The sequence below is a fragment of the Cyprinus carpio genome, chromosome B5, assembly GCF_018340385.1.
Source record: "Cyprinus carpio isolate SPL01 chromosome B5, ASM1834038v1, whole genome shotgun sequence".
NCBI lineage: Eukaryota > Metazoa > Chordata > Actinopteri > Cypriniformes > Cyprinidae > Cyprinus > Cyprinus carpio.
In genome coordinates, this window is record NC_056601.1 from 7,214,346 (window position 1) to 7,234,894 (window position 20,549).

General features: G+C 35.5%; 3 protein-coding genes across 4 annotated transcripts; all 3 read left to right on the forward strand.

Moving 5' to 3' along the window:
• The first annotated feature begins 420 nt into the window (after positions 1-420).
• On the forward strand, positions 421-6,665 carry ncaph (non-SMC condensin I complex, subunit H). Of its 2 annotated transcripts, none has more exons than XM_042723984.1 (18): positions 421-553; positions 950-1,168; positions 1,247-1,337; positions 1,445-1,534; positions 1,622-1,739; positions 1,930-2,075; positions 2,405-2,594; positions 2,768-2,847; positions 3,135-3,337; positions 3,621-3,766; positions 3,887-3,993; positions 4,166-4,285; positions 4,452-4,559; positions 4,639-4,773; positions 5,421-5,531; positions 5,649-5,725; positions 5,856-5,931; positions 6,161-6,665. In XM_042723984.1, exons 2-18 carry the CDS (start codon positions 957-959, stop codon positions 6,218-6,220), a joined length of 2,070 nt encoding a protein of 689 aa, XP_042579918.1. In that variant the 5' UTR covers positions 421-553; positions 950-956; the 3' UTR covers positions 6,221-6,665. The 2 variants fall into 2 exon arrangements, with proteins under 2 accessions (XP_042579918.1, XP_042579919.1); XM_042723985.1 differs by having other exon boundaries at positions 5,652-5,725.
• A 299-nt stretch (positions 6,666-6,964) lies between these two features.
• On the forward strand, positions 6,965-14,076 carry LOC109073666 (vesicle-associated membrane protein 8-like). Its single transcript, XM_019089755.2, has 3 exons — positions 6,965-7,184; positions 11,239-11,403; positions 12,461-14,076. The coding sequence occupies exons 1-3, from the start codon at positions 7,158-7,160 to the stop codon at positions 12,632-12,634; spliced, it is 366 nt and encodes a 121-aa protein (XP_018945300.1). The 5' UTR covers positions 6,965-7,157; the 3' UTR covers positions 12,635-14,076.
• Positions 14,077-14,669: 593 nt separating this feature from the next.
• Positions 14,670-19,507, forward strand: LOC109073665 (vesicle-associated membrane protein 5-like). The gene is made up of 3 exons (XM_019089754.2): positions 14,670-14,832; positions 16,919-17,062; positions 18,245-19,507. The coding sequence occupies exons 1-3, from the start codon at positions 14,830-14,832 to the stop codon at positions 18,446-18,448; spliced, it is 351 nt and encodes a 116-aa protein (XP_018945299.1). The 5' UTR covers positions 14,670-14,829; the 3' UTR covers positions 18,449-19,507.
• The last annotated feature ends 1,042 nt before the right edge of the window (positions 19,508-20,549 follow it).

Consider the following 20,549-nt stretch of genomic DNA (forward strand, 5'->3'; position numbering starts at 1 on the left):
TATCCAACTCCTCCCACCTTACATACTAAACCCTGGTCCCTAAACCCACCCATCTCCACCCCTTAGACGTGGATCCAACCACGCCCCCTAAGTTGATCCGTTATTAGTTTTCAGTCTGCTGCTTTTTCATACTGCACTTACTACTGGATTTCAGTATTACATTTACATTTAGTCATTTAGCAGACGATTATTTTATTTTATTTTATTTTATTTTATTTTATTTTATTTTATTTTATTTTAACTTTTTTCCCTTTTGAAATAAAGAACATTTAGAGAAAGTTGTTAAATGTCATTACTTTAGCTATATTTTTATAATTCACATGTTTAACTTTGAGTGCATACTAAGTAAAGAAAACAAATAAATTAATAAATGCAATCAAATAAAATACGTATTGTCCGTTGTTGTGGAAGTATTTTGCGGACAATCTGACGTTTACGTCTGACATCACTGATGACGCGTGTAACCGTTCGGCGCTAAATTTCAAATGGTTGTTTGAACAGACGGAATAGTTTGGATCAGTTGTACTGCTTAAAAATCATCAAAAAATCGCAGGTAACTAGAACTCTTATTGTTTGTATTTTATCTGAGGTACGTTTGCGAAGCCACCGTTTATCATTTTAATCTCGTTCGTTTTCAGAAGCGTGCTTAGCGCTAACGTTAGCTAACAAAGGTACAAAAACGCTTTATTGAACCCTGAAACGGAAGCGTTTGCATATATGAGTTTGCTTTAGGTTTATAAACTATGACTTTATATAACATTTATATTGTGGATATGTTTGAAGTCTATTCGTTCTTAAGCAGCTAAATAAACGTTACTTGAATTCGTTTCCATAGCGAGGTCTCCGGAATGTACTAGCTAACTGTACGTTACTGTTTAGCAGACTGTAACTTGGTGAAAACGCTACATGGTGGTGTATGGATATATAACAAGCTAATATTGTTCCATAGTTTCGTTATGAGCGCATTCAGTACCCCGACATCCCGGCCACGGCAGTGGTCCTCGCCGGCATTAGGACACAAAGCCGCGCTGTCGGCCACCAGCACACCTCTGCTGGACAATATCCAGGGAAACGATGATGAACAGGAGAGACGTCAAAGACGCAGATCCAGGGTCATCGACCTTCACGGAGTGAACAACGACTCCATTAACGAGGCCGGTAGCCACAGGTAGGTTAAAACCCCGGTGTTCAGCTGCAACATGAAAATAAGCCGGCACAGAATACAATTTTTTTTTCTTTACCATAGTACTGCAGGCACACCTGCTGCTGTTCCTAAGCTGTCGTCTGCACAGATATCCGAGCATTATTCTACCTGCATCAAGCTTTCCACTGAAAATGTGAGTTGATATTTATGTATTCAATACTTTGCTGTTTTCCTGCTTTGTGGGCATCTGAAATGCAACAGTACTATTACTTGTTGTCGTCTTTTTTTTTTTTTTTACAGAAAATCACCACAAAGAATGCATTTGGCCTGCACCTCATTGATTACATGGCAGACATTCTCCAGCAGAAAGACTCAGAGCTCAACTTCAAGGTAGAAACTCATTGAATTTGTATTGAGCACCAGTTTACATGCATTATCGGAAAAAAATATATGAACCGTGTTGGTGGGTGGATCTAGGTAGCAGCGGGGACCCTGGACGCCAGCACAAAAATCTATGCGGTGAGGGTGGATGCAGTTCACGCTGATGCTTACAGAGTCCTAGGAGGCTTGGGATCTGAGACCAAACCAAAAGAGAGTGAGTATTTGTTTAAGTCATGGGTCTGCTTGAATATTGCGAGAACATAGATGAGATAACAAGATTATTTTTTCTGAATGTTGGATTGGTCGGAGAGGGTTAGGTGGTTGTTGTCTTCCTGGTGGATGAACGGTGACATACTCTGTCCTAGGTCCATGCACAGTATTAATAAATTCTCATCTCATTACAGGTCAAGATGGTGAGGAGGAGGATGTAGCCGAGGGCGGTCAGGGAGAGCAAGTGGCTGCTAAACAGACTAAGAAAAGACCTCAGAAGAAGACAGTGGAGCAGAACCTCAGTAACATCAATCTCTCTGAATCAGAGATGAAGTGTGAGGTGAATAATATGAGTAAAGTCAAGACAAGTCAAAATTATTTGTATGGCACTTTTCACAGTACACATTGTTTCAAAGTAGCTTTATAGAAAACCGTAATATTAAAGGGATAGTTTACCCAAAAATTTAAATTTTGTCATTAATTACTCATCTTCATGTTGTTCTAGACCTGTAAGACCTTTGTTCATCTTTGGAACACAAATTAAGATATTTTTGATGAAATCCGAGAGCTCTCAGACCCTGCATAGACAGCAATACAACTTGAGTGAAGATCCCAAGCATTTTTGAAGGTGACATAATCTAGGAAGACCTTAAACATTCTTTTGCACAGGTGGACCCCATGTTCCAGCGCATGGCTGCTTCCTTTGATGAGAACAGTACAGCAGGAGTGTTCCTCTCAGTGCTGTTCAGTGAAGACAGTCGCTGTGAGCTGCGTTTCCCTTCACATATGACCTTGCTGAAGTCACAGCTGCCTCCTGTGCAGGTGCCCCATCAGCATGTTCCTGCCTCACCATTTATAGGTAAACTGGCTTTGCACATAACACACTGCTCAAAGTCATGGGACAGTTTATTCTTGGGTTTACTAAGTAATATTCTGTATTCATAGCCTAAATGTTTCTGCATGTGTTCTGAGGTATGACCGCACTGAGATGTTTGACAGCAGCAGCTTTTTAATTCCTCTTAATTCTTCCAGGTCATTTAAAGACACTAGAGGACAGACCAATTTGTCCATCCTTAGAAGATTTCTCCTTTACTGGATGGACTCCTGAACAGGTGAGACAGTTTTAATCTTTTTTTTTTTTTTTTTTCTTGGATACTTTTTTTTTTTTTCATGAATTCTTTGATGAAATTCAAAAGAATAGCATTTTTAAAAAAATCTTTTGTAACACTATTGATGTCTTTACTGTCACTTTGGATCAATTTAATGCATCCTTGCTGGAAAAAGTATTAAATTATTATTATTTTTCTTTTTAAATGTACAGTGTGATATTAGGTTTTTTTTTTTTTTTTTTTTTTTTTTTTTAACTGATCTGATTCTCTCATTCGTATTGTCACTATAGACCACAAACCTCAACCAGCTTCTTGAGAATATGAAGCAGGGAGAGCACGCATTCGATGTCAATGCAGACATTGAGCCAGATGAGGATGAGGGTCCAGATTTTGGGGATAATTTTGATGCAGATGTGGATGAAGGCAGACAGGAAAACTCTGAGGAGCTTAAGGAACACAGAGATGCATGTTCAAAGAGTCCTCAGAAAGGAAGGTTAGTGCTTACAAAATGTATTGCACCAAATGTTTGCTAATTGTTGCATTGCAAACGGACTGTTTCACACTGTTCACAATGAGTGAATAGTTACAGTTTGATATTGTGCATTTTCACTTATTTAGACATCAAACCTAAGCTCAACCTTACTTTAGCTGCCATATTTCATGTTGTATTTTTGGTCTCTGTCTTTTCAGATTAACCCATTTAATTTGCATAAAAATGTCTTCTGTGCTGTTTTGTTATGCCTATTCACTGTAAGGTTTATTTGTGTCATTAACAGAGGCGTTGTTCCTATTGGCGAGGTGGATATTGCCACCATGTGTCTGCAGTTGTCTGATCAGCCCAGAGAGTACTCGTACTTCAGTCCCAGGACCATGGCCACCTGGGTCGGACCTGGCTACTGGCTCTTCAAACCTGGACATAAGCGTAAGTCACAGATTAACCTAGGAGTGTTTAACTACAAAAAATACCTAGTGGATTTGATCACTTTAATTTCTTGGTTTCTTTGAGCCATTTTTCACTCAATTTCTAATTTATCCTGTCTAGAGGATCACAAACCAGACAAAGAACCTCGGAAACGAGCTCCAAAGAATCCTCTCGTAATTGACTTTAAGGGAGATATCAACTTTCATAATTACTTTCGGACAACTAGAGTAAGTTTGCATTTGCTAATTCTCATATTATGTCTTTTTATGACTACCAAAATGGACGAAAGTTTTATAACAGCAATTCATACTATGCATTTGAATCCCCTCGAACAAAAGCTTGTAAAAGTAAGCAGCAGATTACTTGGCGACAAACTGACAATGATATGCTTATTTCCAGGCAGCAACAACTATTAGTAAATCAGCTTTGAACACCAGCAATAAGAAAACCACACTTCCAGCAGACTTCCAGTATCCACCCAGTAATCTGTCACAGCTCAGCCTCAAACCCTCTAACACAGTAAGTGTTTGAATGTTTAATATTCCTGTCTGCACTTCTGTGTACCCTACAGAATATTGGTTGTGGCACATCTAAAACAACATTAGAAGAATGCTGTACAGGAGATTGACTGCCAGATTAGTTTTTGTTCATCTTATAAATATGACTGATTATTTTCTCACTCCAGCTCAGCGCAGAAGGAAAGAAAAGATTATCAGGAGAGCTGGGTGAGGACATAGGAGAGTATGACTACAACAACGCTAATGACACAGCCAACTTCTGTCCTGGTCTTCAGGTACACCACACACTACTGTTAAATGTCATAGGTAGTCATGAAGATGGTCTGTTAAACGGTTAGTGGTTTCTGGTAACAGGAAGAGGATAGTGAGGATGCTGAAGGCTTTGGAGGATCCTATGACTCCCAAACAGACAGACCAACCCCTTTCTCTCTGGACACCGATGACATCTCTACATACGGAGAGGACTGTCTTGTCCCTGAGCCTCATAAGGTAAGATGAGAGTAGAGATGGTGGGCTACTTCACTACACTACATTATTTGCTTTTATTTAAAATGTTTTGGGTGGATGAGTCATGAATTAAGACTGATTTATACTTCTGCGTCAGACTTATGCAATAGCCTCTATGCCATAGGCTGTTTGTCAGTTTTCATTTATACTTCTGCGTCGTTGTCCGTGTCGATGTGCAGTACACATGCAAACCTCTAGAAGAAGAAGCAGCTTGTCGAGAAGCATCAGCCGTGACTGTGGCAAATAAATATATCAAAGAACAGATCATTTATTTAAAACTACAAAAAAATGACGACAGTGGAACAGAAGGTGGCATTCTTTCAGTCTCCACAAGGACTTGTACCATGGCAGAGCAACAGTTTGTGGTGGACAACAAAGTGATGTAATGCTATGTTTTATAATAAATAAGACACTTGTTCTTTGCTTTGTTTTATTTTAAATAAGGTGTAACATTAAAATATCTTAAAGTGCAAAAAACACACAAAACTCAAATACAGACGCACAGTGACATTTTTGGAGAGGTGCGTGTCAGGCTACACCGTAGCCTGCACGTACTACGCACAACCTACGCCATAGATTAAACGCAGAAGTATAAATCAGCCTTTAATTGTATTTGCTATTTGCTCTAGGTAAACACTATTGAGATCAACTATGCCAAGACAGCCAAAAAGATGGACATGAAGAAGCTGAAGACCACTATGTGGGGTCTCCTAACAGAGAGTCCTGAAAAACCAGCAAAGGTTTGTAATTGTAACTTTCTGGGTTTATTGAAGCTCTTTTCTATTTTTATTTTTCAGTGTGTTTAAGTTTAGAACTTTATTTTATTTTTTAAATTACTTACTTAAAATACCATTTCACAGGTGGACAGTGAGGAAACAACAGAAGTACCTGGAGAAAAATCATTCAGCCAGTCTGTCAGGAATCTTGTACAAAGGTAGTTTTTTTTATTTTTTTAAACTTGGTGCTATGCATCTTTTCACTGTTCTGACTCATGAAAGAAGTACTTAGGATTGATATTTTTCTTGCATGTACTATACATATATTCTTTTCTCTTTTTCCCCTAGGCTTCCCTCAACCATGGCTACCAATCTCTCAGTACCATTGGCGTTTGTGGCCCTTCTGCACTTGGCTAATGAGAAAGTGGGTACTCTGTTATATAGAATGATTTCAAAAACTAATGTAGATGGAGGTCTGTTGTTAATTTAATAATACAATGTTGTCTTTTGTTTATAGATCTGTGTCTTGCATTAGTATGCATTGAATGTTTTGTAGCTTACATGAGGAAACATGTTTCTCCATGTTTGTGACCTCCTGAATTATCACAACATTTGACTGCTGTAAATCTAAAAGCTCTTATTTTCATCAACAGAACTTGGAGCTGCACAAGATTGACAGCATGACTGATATCGTCATTAAACAAGGCCACTGAAAACTGATACAGATCTTTTATTAAAAGTCTTTAATTGTATCAAAATGTAAATGCTGTTTCCTATGTTCTTTGTCATGTAAAATACCTATGTGTGGTCAAAACAGAATAGTCAAGAGAAGGATGATGTCAGCATCATGTTAAAAAATGTTGTACAGGGAACTACCACAGAATTAGTTTGTTTTTTGTGAAATTGAAAGCTCAAAAACATGTACCAGGAAAAAAAACAACATGGAATGCAGTGCATGAATAATATGATTGCTTTTAAGATTTAACTTTTTTGAACATTTGTTTTTTTTTTACAGTAATAGTAAATATGAAGTTACTGTTGTCAGTGTCCATTTAAAAAAAAATGTTTTATTTAAATTGTAAAACTTCATTTTATGACTTGGTTTCTTTTCGATGTATGTTCTACATCTGATTTTGAAAAATAAAACTTATCAAAATATTGGATAGTTTATCTGTTTTTGTTTTTGTTTAGTATGATGACATTTTGGAACGTTATACTACTCGACATGAATGCATGTAATGCTTGAGGCATTTAGTTGGAGCCAATTGTTAAACTCGCGGAAGAAAAGAGCTGTTTCCTTCACAGGAGTCTAATCTGTTTGCCCTAAAAATGTTAAGACTACTTAAAAGTCTGTCTGGCCTTATGAGAACATTCCTGGAGTGCAGAAATGTGGCTGGCTAATCTACTGGTGTTTATGCGTCATGAGTCCAGCGCCCTCTTGAGGATGTTATAGGAAGCGGCTATAGAGGTGGACCAAAGTCAACTCGTTCTCTCGCTGGAGGAAAAGACTGAATTCGAGACCAGGAAGTGTTGACGAGTTTACATCTGACGGTCATTCGAAGAAACAGTTAGAAACATTTGAACTTCAAAGTATAAAAGTGCAATTGTTCTTTTTACGTGGAATAAGTTAAATCAACAAACAGTGAAACCATGGGGTTGGCTGATCAAAACAGGACAGTAAGTTACGAAATACAATAGTCAGCAGGTGCTTGTTGCATCGCTTATTGAATTTCAAATGAACTAACCCACTGTGTAAACTCGGTTTCTGTCTGTGCCCATATAAATATTATTATTTTTAGAGGTAGAAAGGTTTACGCTAGAGCAGTTTGATATTTTTAAAGTTTTGTTTTACCGGTTGATGTGGGTTGACGCACTCACAGGACGAAGCTTGTTTTTCAAGTTTGACTTATTTCTACGTTCCTGTTGTGAGATAACGTCGATAATTTGGTTGAGGTTGCTAAAACAAATATGCCGTTTAGATAATACTTTTATTCTTAAGCTTTATCCAGTTTGCACTGCAAAATTTCTTGTGCAGATTTGTTTGCACAGATAGATTGAATTTACCCAGAGCTGTGAAGCATAACCGTTTTACTAGACACAACCAACTGTTGAGCTCAACACTTATTAAATGGTTACTTAATTGAAATATGTTTTAACTAGAGTTTACAAATATGCTGATCACATCACACGTCGCCTTTGACTGTTGAAGTGAACCATAAGTGTTAGATCCGCATGCTGGGTTGCTTAAGATAAAATTGACCAACAGTAGACCTTTTTTTCTGTAGATTTCAACACTACTACAATATAAGACATCCTCTGCAATTTTTTGTAGTTTAAATATCGTTCTTTGACAGTATTGTGAAGAACTGGTGGTTTGAAATTGTGATGTTTGATCTTGAATATATTTGGCTGCTGGTAGCCTATTAGAGGGTCTTTAAAGAAGATGGATAAATAGATGGATACATTTTTACTTTCTATTATGTTGTTGTCATCACATTATAGTAATAGATATCACATGGCCCCATTTTGCCACAAGAATGGTACTTCAGGCCATCAGTATCCAATGTTACCTAATAGCTTTCTGCCATTCTGAAGGCCTTGTGACACCAACACACTCAGCCAGTGACTAGAATAGAGAAGGTAGGACAGTTAGTGACGCAGCACTGCTTTTGGTTTCCTGGTGACACATTTTGTTTATGAAGCTTCAGCAGTTCAAGAGGACTTAAAGGTGTTTAATGTGGCTAAACATTGGGGAAAAGTACTGAAAAAATGGCAAAATGAACAATGGAAAAGGTGGTTATTATGGGGTCTTGCCCTGCGTTTACCAGTGTTACTGTATTTTATTAGTGTTTCGAGGTGTGAATGTGGTAAAGCTGTCATGTTGCATCGCTTTTGTCAATATCACACGTGATCTCACATCTAAAGTGCACAGTTCACTTTTCATATAATGCATTGCAATTTGAGATTAATTTTTATTGAATATAGAAATGGGCAGCACTGTATAACAGCCCTTTCTGTATGTTATTAAATTCCTTGAATCACTAATTTTCTTATTTTAGAATGATTAAATGTAGCTCTCCATATATCCATATGCATTTAAAAATCGTACAAAGACAAGTTTTTGATGTTATCGCGCACAGTGCACGCCAGTGCTTTACAAAGAGATTTGATCTCATCATAATCCAGTCTGTCTGGAATGACATGAAGACATAGAACAAACTGAGACATACTAAATCCTGAAGTACTGTGACAGTGTCTCCAAGATGCTTCAAGAGGACCTACTTGCAAAGCTACCTGAAAAACTATGCGCAAGTGCACCTGGAGCAAAAGCTGCTTTAAACGCAAAGTATGGTCACACCAAATGTTGATTTAATTTAGTTTATGGAAGTTAACTATTTTTGACAGCATCCTCATTTTCCAGCATTTTTACACAAGTGTCTAAAACTTTTAACAGTACTGTAGCTTTGCAGGAAGGTTTCTTGAAGCATCTTGAAGACGTTGCCACAGTTCTTCTGGATTTAGTCTGTCTCAGTTTGTTCTGTTTCTTCATGTCATTCCTGACAGACTGGATGATGATGAGATCAGATCTCTGTGTGGAGCACTAGCTGTTGTCAGATTCCTTGTGCAAACAAGAACTCACTTGATTATTACAATAAATGGTGAAATGAAATGAATGTTTGGAAATGTAAACTGATATTTCCTACAGACACACTACAGCAAAAGATAGAAATAAGGAACTTAAAACCCGGTGGGTTTGCTGCCAGAAAGCTCTTTTTTTTTTTTTTTTTTTTCATCAGACCATAGAAGCCAGTCCCATTTGAAGTTCCAGTCCTGTGAACTGATTCAACTGAATATGCTGGGGTTTGTTTTTGGATGAGCCAGGAGTTTTTTTTTTTCTTTTTTCTTTTTTCTTTTTTCTTTAAACCCATTTGAACAATGTGGTGATGTAGGGGCTGTTTGATATATATATATATATATATATATATATATATATATATATATATATATATATATATATATATATATATATATATATATAGTACAGACCAAAAGTTTGGAAACATTACTATTTTTTTATGTTTTTGAAATAAGTCTCTTCTGCTCATCAAGCCTGCATTTATTTGATCAAAAATACAGAAAAAAATGTAATATTGTGATATATTATTACAATTTAAAATAATTGTTTTTAAATTTATTATACTTTACATTATCATTTATTTCTGTGATGCAAAGCTGAATTTTTTTAGGATCATTATCACATGATCCTTTAGAAATCATTCTAATATGATGATTCATTATCAAAGTTGGAAAAAGTTCTGCTGCTTAATATTTTTTCAGAACATGTGATACTTTTTTAGGATACTTTGATGAATAAAAAGTAAAAAAAAATTTTTTAATAAATAAAAAAAAGAAGCAATGTTTTTAAAATATAAATATTTTGTAATAACAATATACACTACTGGTCAGTAATTTGGGGTCAGTAATTTTTTCTTTCTTTTTTTTAAAAATAAAATCAATACTTCTATTCAGCAAGGATGTGTTAAATTGATAAAAAGTGATAGTAAAGAAAATATATTATTAGAATATATATTATTAGAATTTATTTTTTCATTTTGAATAAATGCAGTTCTTTTTAACCTTTTATTCATCAAATATATTAGACAGCAGAACTGTTTCCAACATTCATAATAAATCAGAATATTAGAATGATTTCTAAATGATCATGTGATAGACTGGATGTTACATGTGACACTGAAGCCTGGAGTAATGATGCTGAAAATTCAGCTTTGCATCACAGGAATAAATTATTTTTTCAAAGTATATTCAAATAGAAAACTATTATTTTAAAAGTTGTAATAATATTTCACAATATTACTGTTTTTTTCTGTATTTTTGATCAAATAAATGCAGGCTTGATGAGCAGAAGAAACTTCTTTCAAAAACATTAAAAATAGTAATGTTTCCAAACTTTTGCTCTGTACTGTATATGTGTTGTAAATATATATATATATATATATATATATATATTAGGCTTTCTGACTCCAAGAATATCTGCAATTCTCCAGCTGTGATCCTTGGTCTTTGGCCACTCAAACTCCCCTCCTCAGCATGCATTAGGACGATATAGACACGCATCCTCTTCCAAGCAGATTTGTTTATTGGAACTTCTTAATTATTGCACAGATGGTGGAAATGGGGATTTTCAATACTTTAGCTATTTTCTTACAGCCACTTTCTATTTTGTGAAGCTCAACAATCTTGTTCTGCACATCAGAACTATATTCTTTGGTTTAACTCCTTGTGATGGATGATTAAGGGAATTCATGTTCATAATCACCCTGGTGTGCTAAACAATTTAAATATGAATAGGAATATACTTCAGAGATATTTTATATTATTTCTAGGGGTGCCAATAATGGTATTCAACATGCATTGGAGAAAAACATTTATTTCATAATGTGAGTTCCCCCACTTTCATTTTTCTTTTTTCACTTTAATGAAAGTTCAGAATTTTGTGAATTTTTTTTAATTGAAAGATCAAACAGATAAATGATGCAGATTTATTTTCACAGCCACCTTTGCTCATATTTACCAAGGCTGCCAATATTAGTGGGCTGCACTGTAAACTTAGGTTAATGGGCTTTTGCCCAAAATAACTTTTTACAAACTTTCTAGATTTTCATAACTATGTATGTTTGAAGCTATTTTGATCATGTTTTGGTTTCCTCAGGAGCCAAGAGAAGGAGAGTCTTCTAAGGATGTGGATAAAGTTAAAACTTTGCAGTCTCAAGTGGATGGGGTCAAGGATATTATGACCCAGAATGTAGATCGGATCTTGGCCCGTGGTGAAAGACTGGATGATCTGATGGGCAAATCTGAAGACCTGCAAGCTGGGGTGTGTCTTTCAGTGCAAACCTTTGATTCTAATCACATATTACAGCTGTAATCCCAGCACACCTTTTTACAACGTACATTACCATTCGTAATTTTAGGGTTGGTAAGATTTTTCCGTATTTTTGAAAAAATATTCTGTCTGCCTCTATGTTCATTCGTTGATAAAGTAATGTGAAATAATATTCCAATTTAACATAACTGTTTTCTATTTGAATATATTTTATAATGTAAATAATTATTTAATGGCAAGGCTAAATTTCCAGTAGGCATTACTCCAATCTTTAGTGTCACATGATCCTTCGGAAATCATTCTAATATGCTGATGTGGTGCTCAAGAAACATTACTTATTAGCTGTGCTTCAATTTATAATAAATGGAAAGTAAAAAAAAAAAAAAGCATTTGTTTGAAATAGAACATTAAAAAACTACCTTTACTGCAGCGTTTCTCAATTCCAGTCCTCGCGCCCCCCTGCTCTGCACATTTTGTATGTTTCTCTTATGCTTCAGATGTTTGTTCTATTCGAACATAAGTGCCCTTCGAAGTGGACATTACAGGATATTTTCCCCATGATTCCAGTTCGAAGTGAACGTATATGTTCCATTCAAAGTGCACTGAAGTGTGCGAGACGTCAATTTAAATTGTATTTATTTACAGAGGTATATGATGTCACACTTGCCCGTGTGTGAAGACGTTGCGCAGTGCAAATCCGTGAATGAATGTTCCAAAGTGAATTAAACTTCAACAGATTTCCCCTGCTCAGGGAGTAGGGAGCAATGAACACCGTGTAGGGACCATATCAATCGGAACACAGTTCATGCTCACTTCTAACAAGCTGATTATCTGAATCAGGTGTGCTAACAAAGAGAGACATGCAAAATATGCAGAGCTGGGGGACGCGAGGACTGAAATTGAGAACCACTGCTTTACTGTCTGTTTTGATCAATTGAATGCATCCTTGCTGAATCTTATTTTCCCCACACTTCTGACTGATAGGCTAATGTATGCAGCTATAGCCCCACACTAGTTGACATTGTACTGTTTTTTTTCTGCTTCTTAGGCCCAGAACTTCAAGCACACCTCTCAGAAGGTTGCTCGCGCTTACTGGTGGAAGAACGTGAAGCTGATTGTGCTTATTGTTGTGATAGTCCTTATCATTGTACTGATTGTAATATTCCTTGCTACTGGTGTGATCCCGACCGGTTCCCCCGCACCCAAACCTCCTACTCCATAGGATTTCTATTAGTTACAAGCACTCTCACATACACATACAGATATATGCGACCATGTCCACACACCAGTACAGGTCATAACTTCAGGAACACACACACATACCTTTCATTTGCACATTTAGCTCATATACCTTCATAACTCATGGTCTCACACCACCTTCAAATGAGTAGCTTCCATAATGACAGCTCTGAAACCTTGAAGTGGAGGATTTTAAATAGACTATAGATGCAATGCTGTCTGTTTTCATTACTTCTCCCCTCCTGAAAGATCATCCTAGTGGCCACTTCAGCTGTCTTTATGGTTCTCTAAAGCCTGATAAAATGCCATAGTTGTATACAAACACTTGCACTATTATTCATAATGAAGGCACCCTTTTAATAGTCATATACTGGCATTGATTCGGCAAAGGTAATGGGTGAAAGTTCTATCTTTTGAATTATGAAGTATATTTAAGACTGTTAGATTCGATTACATAAGATGTTCTTCAAGTGTCTCTATTTTGTATTTGATGGGTCACTGTCTTTGTGCTTTTGCCCACAATTATGTTATTTGTAAAAGGTCAAAAAAAAAAAAATGTGTTCTTATAACTGTTGCATTACCCAAAACACCATTTCATTATGGAAATGTTAAAATTGTAAGAAGTTTAGGGTAATTTTACTGTATTAAATATTTACTGAAAATTGGCAATGCCCCCAACTTCAAAACAGAGAAACTGATTTTAACATTTAACATTAACATGAATTAACATTAGTTAACAATTAACAAGGTCATCTAGATAGGAATGATGGATATTTTCTGTATCCCCAAATGACTGCATTGAATTTGACATGCAGTGTTACACTTGCACTGTGCCACATGGAGTCAGTACTGTAATCAGAATATGAGTGTACTGGATCAAAAGTTTGGCCTTGCACTGCAGGATCTTAATGAAACCCAAGACATGTAACTTTTTCCTATTTTGAGAAAGGAGGAATGTTTTAAAGCCTGTACTGTAATTTTCAGTTTGCAGTTTTTGTTTAAAAATGCTAAAACTTTTTACATATCTCAATTCAGCCAATGAAAATCGCTTCTCTGAATGTTCTTGTTTTCTGTGTAGCTTTATGCACTTTGCTTCGGAGAGGTCAAGGCACTGGATGTCTAAGTGTAGTCAGAATTACTTGACTGTGTTGAATGTTTGTAAACATTATTATGCTGTATCTCCTGTTGCTTCCATTAACATCTTACTGTCTATAAAACTAGGATGGTTTTTAAGCATTTTTATATGTTATTCTCCCTCATTATTATAAACAAACCTTTTTGATCAAGACATTGAATAATTTTTTTAATCATCTACTACAAGTAATAATTTAAAAACCCTGTAAGTGCATTGGATTTGAATCTTATTAGCATAAATATCTGGGAAATGTGATATTTTGTAAATAAAATGTTGATCTCTCAGCAAAAGTGAGTATGAAATGTTTTTTTTTTATTTATTTATTCCTCTTATCTTAGTAAATAAAATAAAAAAAATAGCATGCATTTTGTATGATCCCTCTTACTTTGGTAAAATAATTAACATTTTGCAGATTTTTCAAGGTGTATATGTACATTTTTGACTGCAGCTGTAGCTCTACTTTTAAACAAAATGGTTAAAGAAGAGCAAATACAGCCAGACCTGAACACAAACCATTTTATTACCCCAGCATTTTCCCAAGCTGTGATTTATCTTGTTTTGCTTACACCATCTGCAACAAAGTTTTCCCCTCAGATTTATGCAGTAAGTTTTAGCATAATTTGCGAATCGGTTCAACTGATTCTTTAAAAGACTCGATTCACAAAACAATGATTAACATTATGTTTTCGCCAATAGGACACCGCCCTTTTGTGCCAGTTTGATTTGATTTTTGTGAATATTTTACCAATACTGCCGTGCGCTCACCTTAAAGTACACATTCTGGTACTACATGGCCAAAAACAAAATCATAAAATTACAGATAGCCATACATGACATGCACTTTCACGCGGCTGCGCATTGCGGGTTACACGCCCAGTATATAAGAGGCGCTTCCTCACGGCAGAGTAAAGTAGAAGATTGTTGTCTACGTCGCGCGTGAAGTTTTAAGATATCGACCTTGTGTTATTTTCTCTTATTAGCTGCTGGTGTCTCTTTCAGATGCGGCGACAGTTTATGGTGTATTAACAACGACAGATTAAACAATGGTAAGTTGTTTTGTCTTTGAAGCTTTACGTTCTGTTGGTTTCGTTTTGAGCTGGAGATACCATTAGTTATTAAAATGTAAAATATGGCCACGTGACGGCTGAAGAACTTTTAAAAGCAAGCTGTTTAGAAGCAGCTTTGTTAGGTAAATGCTGTCGACTCGATGTAAACACTGCAAACAGTTGCTTTAAATGCTGTGGTCGAAGCAGGTTTAGTTTCTTTCATCTACATACCAACTGTCACTGCATTATGAAAGTGAAATTATACACTGGCTTTGGATATGATAAGGGCCTAGTTGATTAGCATTGATTGCTCAAGTCAGATAACATTTAGGTTTTAAGTTGTCTGAATTTATTTATTTATTTTTAACATTGCTACTTTTCCCCCATGTTAAAAGTCATTTGAATGTCATTCAGAAGGTATTTAACCCTTATTGGTGTTGGCTTGAAATGACAACATTACACTTAGTGTTTAGTTGAAACACATATGAGAGGGGATTTCAAGGAAATTCCATATTCATCATAGCAGTCGAAATGAGAAAGGAAGGAAGGGAAGGGATCCAAAGAAAGGATGTAAAAAGAGACGTGTATCCTGTAGTCCTGTTCATATGCAAAGAGTGATGAAAAACGGTTTATCAACATGCTCTTCTGTAATAAGTTTTTGTTTGATCCTTTGTGCTTGTATGTATTTATTTACTCATGCACATTTTACTAAAATCTTGTTTCCTCAAACTTGTTTACTTAAATCCATAACACTCATTTTGCTTTAGCATCCAGATATTTACATTTGTATTTATACACTTACATTTATTTATGTATACAGTGTGTGTGGCCCATTTTATGGTTTATTTTACAACAGTCTTGTTTTCTGAAGATGTTTTTTTTTCTATTAATAAGACTAGCTATATCTCTGGTTTTGCTTTAGCATCCATATATGGTTATTAGTGCTGTCAAATGATTAATCGCATCCAAAATAAGTTTTTGTTTACGTAATACTGTGTATATTTATTATGTATATATAAATACAAACACATGCATGTATATACTTTTGAAAAATGTTGTTTATATATTAAATATATTTATATATAATATAAAATATAAGATTATGAAATATAAATGTATAAACATGTAAATATTTGATTACAAATGTAATCAAATATTGAAAAGTATAAATTGGTCTATTATTAGATGATAAATGTCTCTTTAAAATTCATGCTGTGAATATTTAAAAATGTATGCTCACTGTGCTACTATAAAGTTTAAATTCATTCAAAGCCTTCAGTGTCAACAGAACAATATATGGGTTTCTCCTTACTTGTAAAACATAACCAGCTTATTTATTTTGATAGTGTAGACACAATTATATTATAATATTAGTTGCATTTTACACAATTTGCATTTAGCATTGTTTTTTTGTATCCCTGCTGTTCCTGTTAAAACTTGTGACCCATTTTTGAGAACCACTGTTCTATTGTATACGGCTCTTACGTGAAATGGCATGAATAATAAGTGGTATTTCCTGTAAAATGAATAATTTCATTGATCTTTGTGTGACACTTTCCCATCTATTATGGGCCACTCATCAAGTAAACCTTGACCTCAAGTCACTTGCATCCTTTTGAGCACAAAGAGAGGCATTAACATTCTGACTCAGCTGATATGTGTCAGATGTTGTAGATTGCTAATATCAGGGAGCTCACAGTCTCTAAATGGATCTCATGGATTTCGTGGATCTCAGCCATGTTGTTTTCACAAAGGCCTCATTGTGGATTTTGATGCAATGGCTTGTAGAAACGCACATTTTCTCTGTCTCCCCCTGCGCTGTTCCATCTTAAACTGTGAGAGAGCAGAGGCTCTGTTCCAGAATTCCATTCCCAGTGCTGGTTGTCAACTGGGAGGTGTCCAGGAAGTCTTCATAAGCACTTTTTGTGTTTAATCAGTCATTGATTGCTTTTCTCTTCTATTAAACATCTCATAGGACAATTTAGTCTCTCATAGGGAAAATTATTGATGATAATGTATGTATTGTAAAGGATGTTTGCTATAGTCATTCTGTGTTTCCCAGTAAATCTATTTCATCTGTCTCCAGGAGAATGGGCAAAGCCGCCTCCGTCAGGCCCAGGACGATGTGGAGGAAATCAAAGTTATCATGCTGGATAACATGAACAAGGCTGACGAGCGTGCGGGCAAACTCGGGGAGCTTGAGGACCGAGCTGATAAACTACTTGAACATGTTAGTTTATATTATCATCTTGATAGTTTATATTATTATTTAATAAATATAATTTAATGTATGCCTTTAAAACTGCTTGACAAAAAGCATGCCCAATTAATAATGCATTCTATGTTTCTATGATCTTATTTTATGGTTTGTTGAGGAATCTTATGACCATAAACTAGGTTTCAAGTGTTTCTAGGGAAAACAAGGGCATGTCAGATTGGAGTCCATTAATAGTGTCTTGGTGGGGTATACGAAAAAAAAAAAAAAGAGTACAATTTGCATTCCTGAGTTTAGTTTACCATGTTAATTTTAGAACGCCATTTCCTTTTGTTATGAAATGAAAAAAACTTGTGTAATAGTGTAGCAGGCTGTTTGTGCAGTACATTCCCTGCGGTCAGGCAACAAGTTCCCTGTTGCTGTTGGGGTTTTTTTTATTATATAAACATACTAAAAATCCCATTGGAAGTCTTGGTTGGTCAAGTCACATTTGTTTATACTGTATAGAGCTTTATTCAATACATACTGTTTCAAAGCAGCTTCATAAAAATGAATAAAAACAATAATAAAAGGGGAAATAGTGTAACTTGTAAAATGTATCAGTTATGAAGCAACAGCTCTACAGAGCTATTCATCTCAGTTTAGTTTAATTGTTGAATAACTCTCAGTATCACAAGTTAAATATAAAATTATGAAATGAGTTCAATTCAGAATGCAATGTCATTATTCAGCTCAGTTCAGTTCAATGTTGATGTTGCAAAGTTTGTGTCATCCAGTTAAATTCAGATCAAATGTGTTTACTTTAACTGAGCAAGCTAAAGGCAATATTTGCAAGAAACCAATGCTTATCACGTGACACCTTTGCAGAGAAAAAAATCCCCCAGGAAGCCAGGCTCAGTCGGAGGGCCAGTTCTCCTGTGGCCTAAATGAACAAGCACAGTGTGATTTATGATTTACGTTGTGTGGTTGGTGTCAGTTACTGGTTCAAACAAAGATTAAAATTACAGTAAGAAAACAAAACCTGTACAAAAGGACAAAGCCTTGCATGTTTTTTCACTCTTATTTTTCAGATGAGTAGTCTTTGTAACAGTCAAAAATGAAGTCAGTTCAATTCTGAAAAAACTCCACTTGTGTCATCAAGAATCTCTCTCTCTCTTAAAATATATATTTTTAATGATTGTACTTATTTCTTTTCAGAGCGAAAAATTCTCAAAGACCTCGACTAAGGTGAAACAGAAGAAGCGTTGGGAAAATATTAAGTACAAAGTGATAGTAGCAGCAGTTGTAGCTGCTGTGGTGCTTGGCATTATTGTGGCTGTGGCTATAGCTGCGAGCGGTGGCAGTGGCGGTGAGGACAGTAAAAACACACCCGAAAACACATCAGCAACAAAAGCCCCATGAAATGGCTAGAAGATAAGCTGGCAGAGAAGGTGAATGAACATAAGTTGTGTCTGAAATTCCTCATAATACCACCTTGAAAGTCTTTATTCAAGTTCTTTTGTAAAAGTAAAGACAAGGAACGTTTTATAGATCGGTGAATATACAAGCTGAATCTGTGATGCTACTTTCTATCAAGATGATGCTAAAAAATAATGTGGTGGGTGATACAAATGGTACCATGGTCTCACTATAATTTCTTTTTTTAATTTTTCAGTGGTAACACACATAGTATGTGGTATTACACAGTTTACATGCATTCTTGTTGGACTAAACATATTTTTAGCCATATATAAATATATACATGATAAATCAGTGACAAATGCGGGTTAAAGTGTAGCAGGGAAAATATTTTAGACTGTGTCGACTTTGTCAGGGAGTAGAGCATTGTTTTTTTTAATCTTGTTCTTCAAAGAAAAACTTTCTTGATTTTGTTTTTCATCAGTGAAAGGCTTGTGTCATGATCTCGACATTTTTCTGTGTGTTTGGCTTTTCTCATATTAGTTACAATATAATGTAATATAATTATTACAGCCTTGGTACCCACAGCAGTGCACGTTTTGGATGTCTCCCTTGTATGACAGACCCATTTCAACAAAAGAGCTGATGAGTTTAATCAGATGTGTTTGATTGTGGAAACATATAAAATGTGCATTACTGGGAGTAATCCCAATAATTTGGGGCACACATTCTGGGACTATGGCACATTTTTGCTAAAACGTATCTATAGGTTTTGAAATGTATTATTATTAGTAGTATTACCATAACAACCATAGAAATTGAGGAGGGCATATTCCCTCAGAATTCATGTTTGTCAGGGGATTATTTCTGTGAATATTTTAAAATATCCACTTCTTAAAATGTGACATTTTGGTCCCCCATAATCTTGAACAATTCCATCTTTAGTCATTACAATGTCAAAGCAGATAAATACTGTAAAAATAGTCATACATTGAGAATTTGCTGCTAAAACAGCTCTTTATGTATGTGTGTGTGTATATGAATAAATGTTCCTTATGTAAACATACTGTATCTGACATTTCTTTCTTCAGTGTCTTATATATATTTTTTCTGGATTATATTTGTTTCTTTCATAATGCTTGTTGGGTTTTTAAAATGACTTGGTGATTTCACAGTGACATGTCATTCAAGATCTTATGCAAGAGTCAAAATAGGAAGCAATTTATGAGTACAATTTAATGAAATTAAAAGTGCTGTATGTAGGATTAACACCGAGTGGTTGAACTAGGCATTGCAGTCCAAATTCAAAATATTGGAGAAAGTTTTTTTCACCTGGCCCCTCCTCAGACTTGACGCACAGGAAGGTTGCCATATTGACGACACAAACAAGAACAAACGCACTTGACCATGAATGAAATGAAATACCCGGGGTGCCGAAATACAGTTGGATAAACTGGCAGTGGGCGGGTTTCACAAACCAAAACAGAGACCGACATTCTAGCCGGAACGCACATTTTCAAAGAAGAATAACTAACTGTAGCATTGTTTTTCAGATAAACAAGTATGTTAACTTAGCATGTGCAAACATATTTTCGTATTTTTATGCTTTAGTAGAGTCAAAAACTTACATACAGCACCTTTAAGCTGATTATGATTTTAACGATCATAATAAATGATCGATTTAACACCGTGACTCGAGTTAGAAGCACTGAGATCAGTGGTTAGAAGGCAAAATGCCACCTGGTGGAATTTTGTTGAAGAGCCCTGTTGTAAAAATGGGAATGGACAGCAGAGAAAAAAAAGTAAATACAGCAAGTAAATACACATGTAAAAATAAATAAAGACATCAATGTTACATGACCACGGTTTAGAATTACAGGTCTACTTTTAGCAACGTGACTTAAATGTTAATTATGTAGAACATCATAAGAAATGTATAATGGATTTTATATAATAAGTATTCTTCTTATCTCTATTTCTAATAGCCAATGTGATTCAGAATAAAAATATAGCTGCAAGCAGCGATGGCGGGCTCAAGCCATCAGCGCAAATGCCACCCCGGTGGCATCAGGTAAACTGTGCCCAACGGGCACATGCATTAACA

Excerpts from the sequence above, each read along its gene's own strand:
- ncaph (XM_042723984.1), top strand. The coding sequence starts at position 957 with ATGAGCGCATTCAGTACCCCGACATCCCGGCCACGGCAGTGGTCCTCG. Across the intron at positions 2,076-2,404 it reads AATCAGAGATGAAGTGTGAG|GTGGACCCCATGTTCCAGCG; the intron begins GTGAATAATATG and ends TCTTTTGCACAG. Across the intron at positions 4,286-4,451 it reads GCCTCAAACCCTCTAACACA|CTCAGCGCAGAAGGAAAGAA; the intron begins GTAAGTGTTTGA and ends TTCTCACTCCAG.
- LOC109073666 (XM_019089755.2), top strand. The coding sequence starts at position 7,158 with ATGGGGTTGGCTGATCAAAACAGGACA. Across the intron at positions 7,185-11,238 it reads TGGCTGATCAAAACAGGACA|GAGCCAAGAGAAGGAGAGTC; the intron begins GTAAGTTACGAA and ends TGGTTTCCTCAG. Across the intron at positions 11,404-12,460 it reads CTGAAGACCTGCAAGCTGGG|GCCCAGAACTTCAAGCACAC; the intron begins GTGTGTCTTTCA and ends TCTGCTTCTTAG.
- LOC109073665 (XM_019089754.2), top strand. Across the intron at positions 17,063-18,244 it reads CTGATAAACTACTTGAACAT|AGCGAAAAATTCTCAAAGAC; the intron begins GTTAGTTTATAT and ends ATTTCTTTTCAG.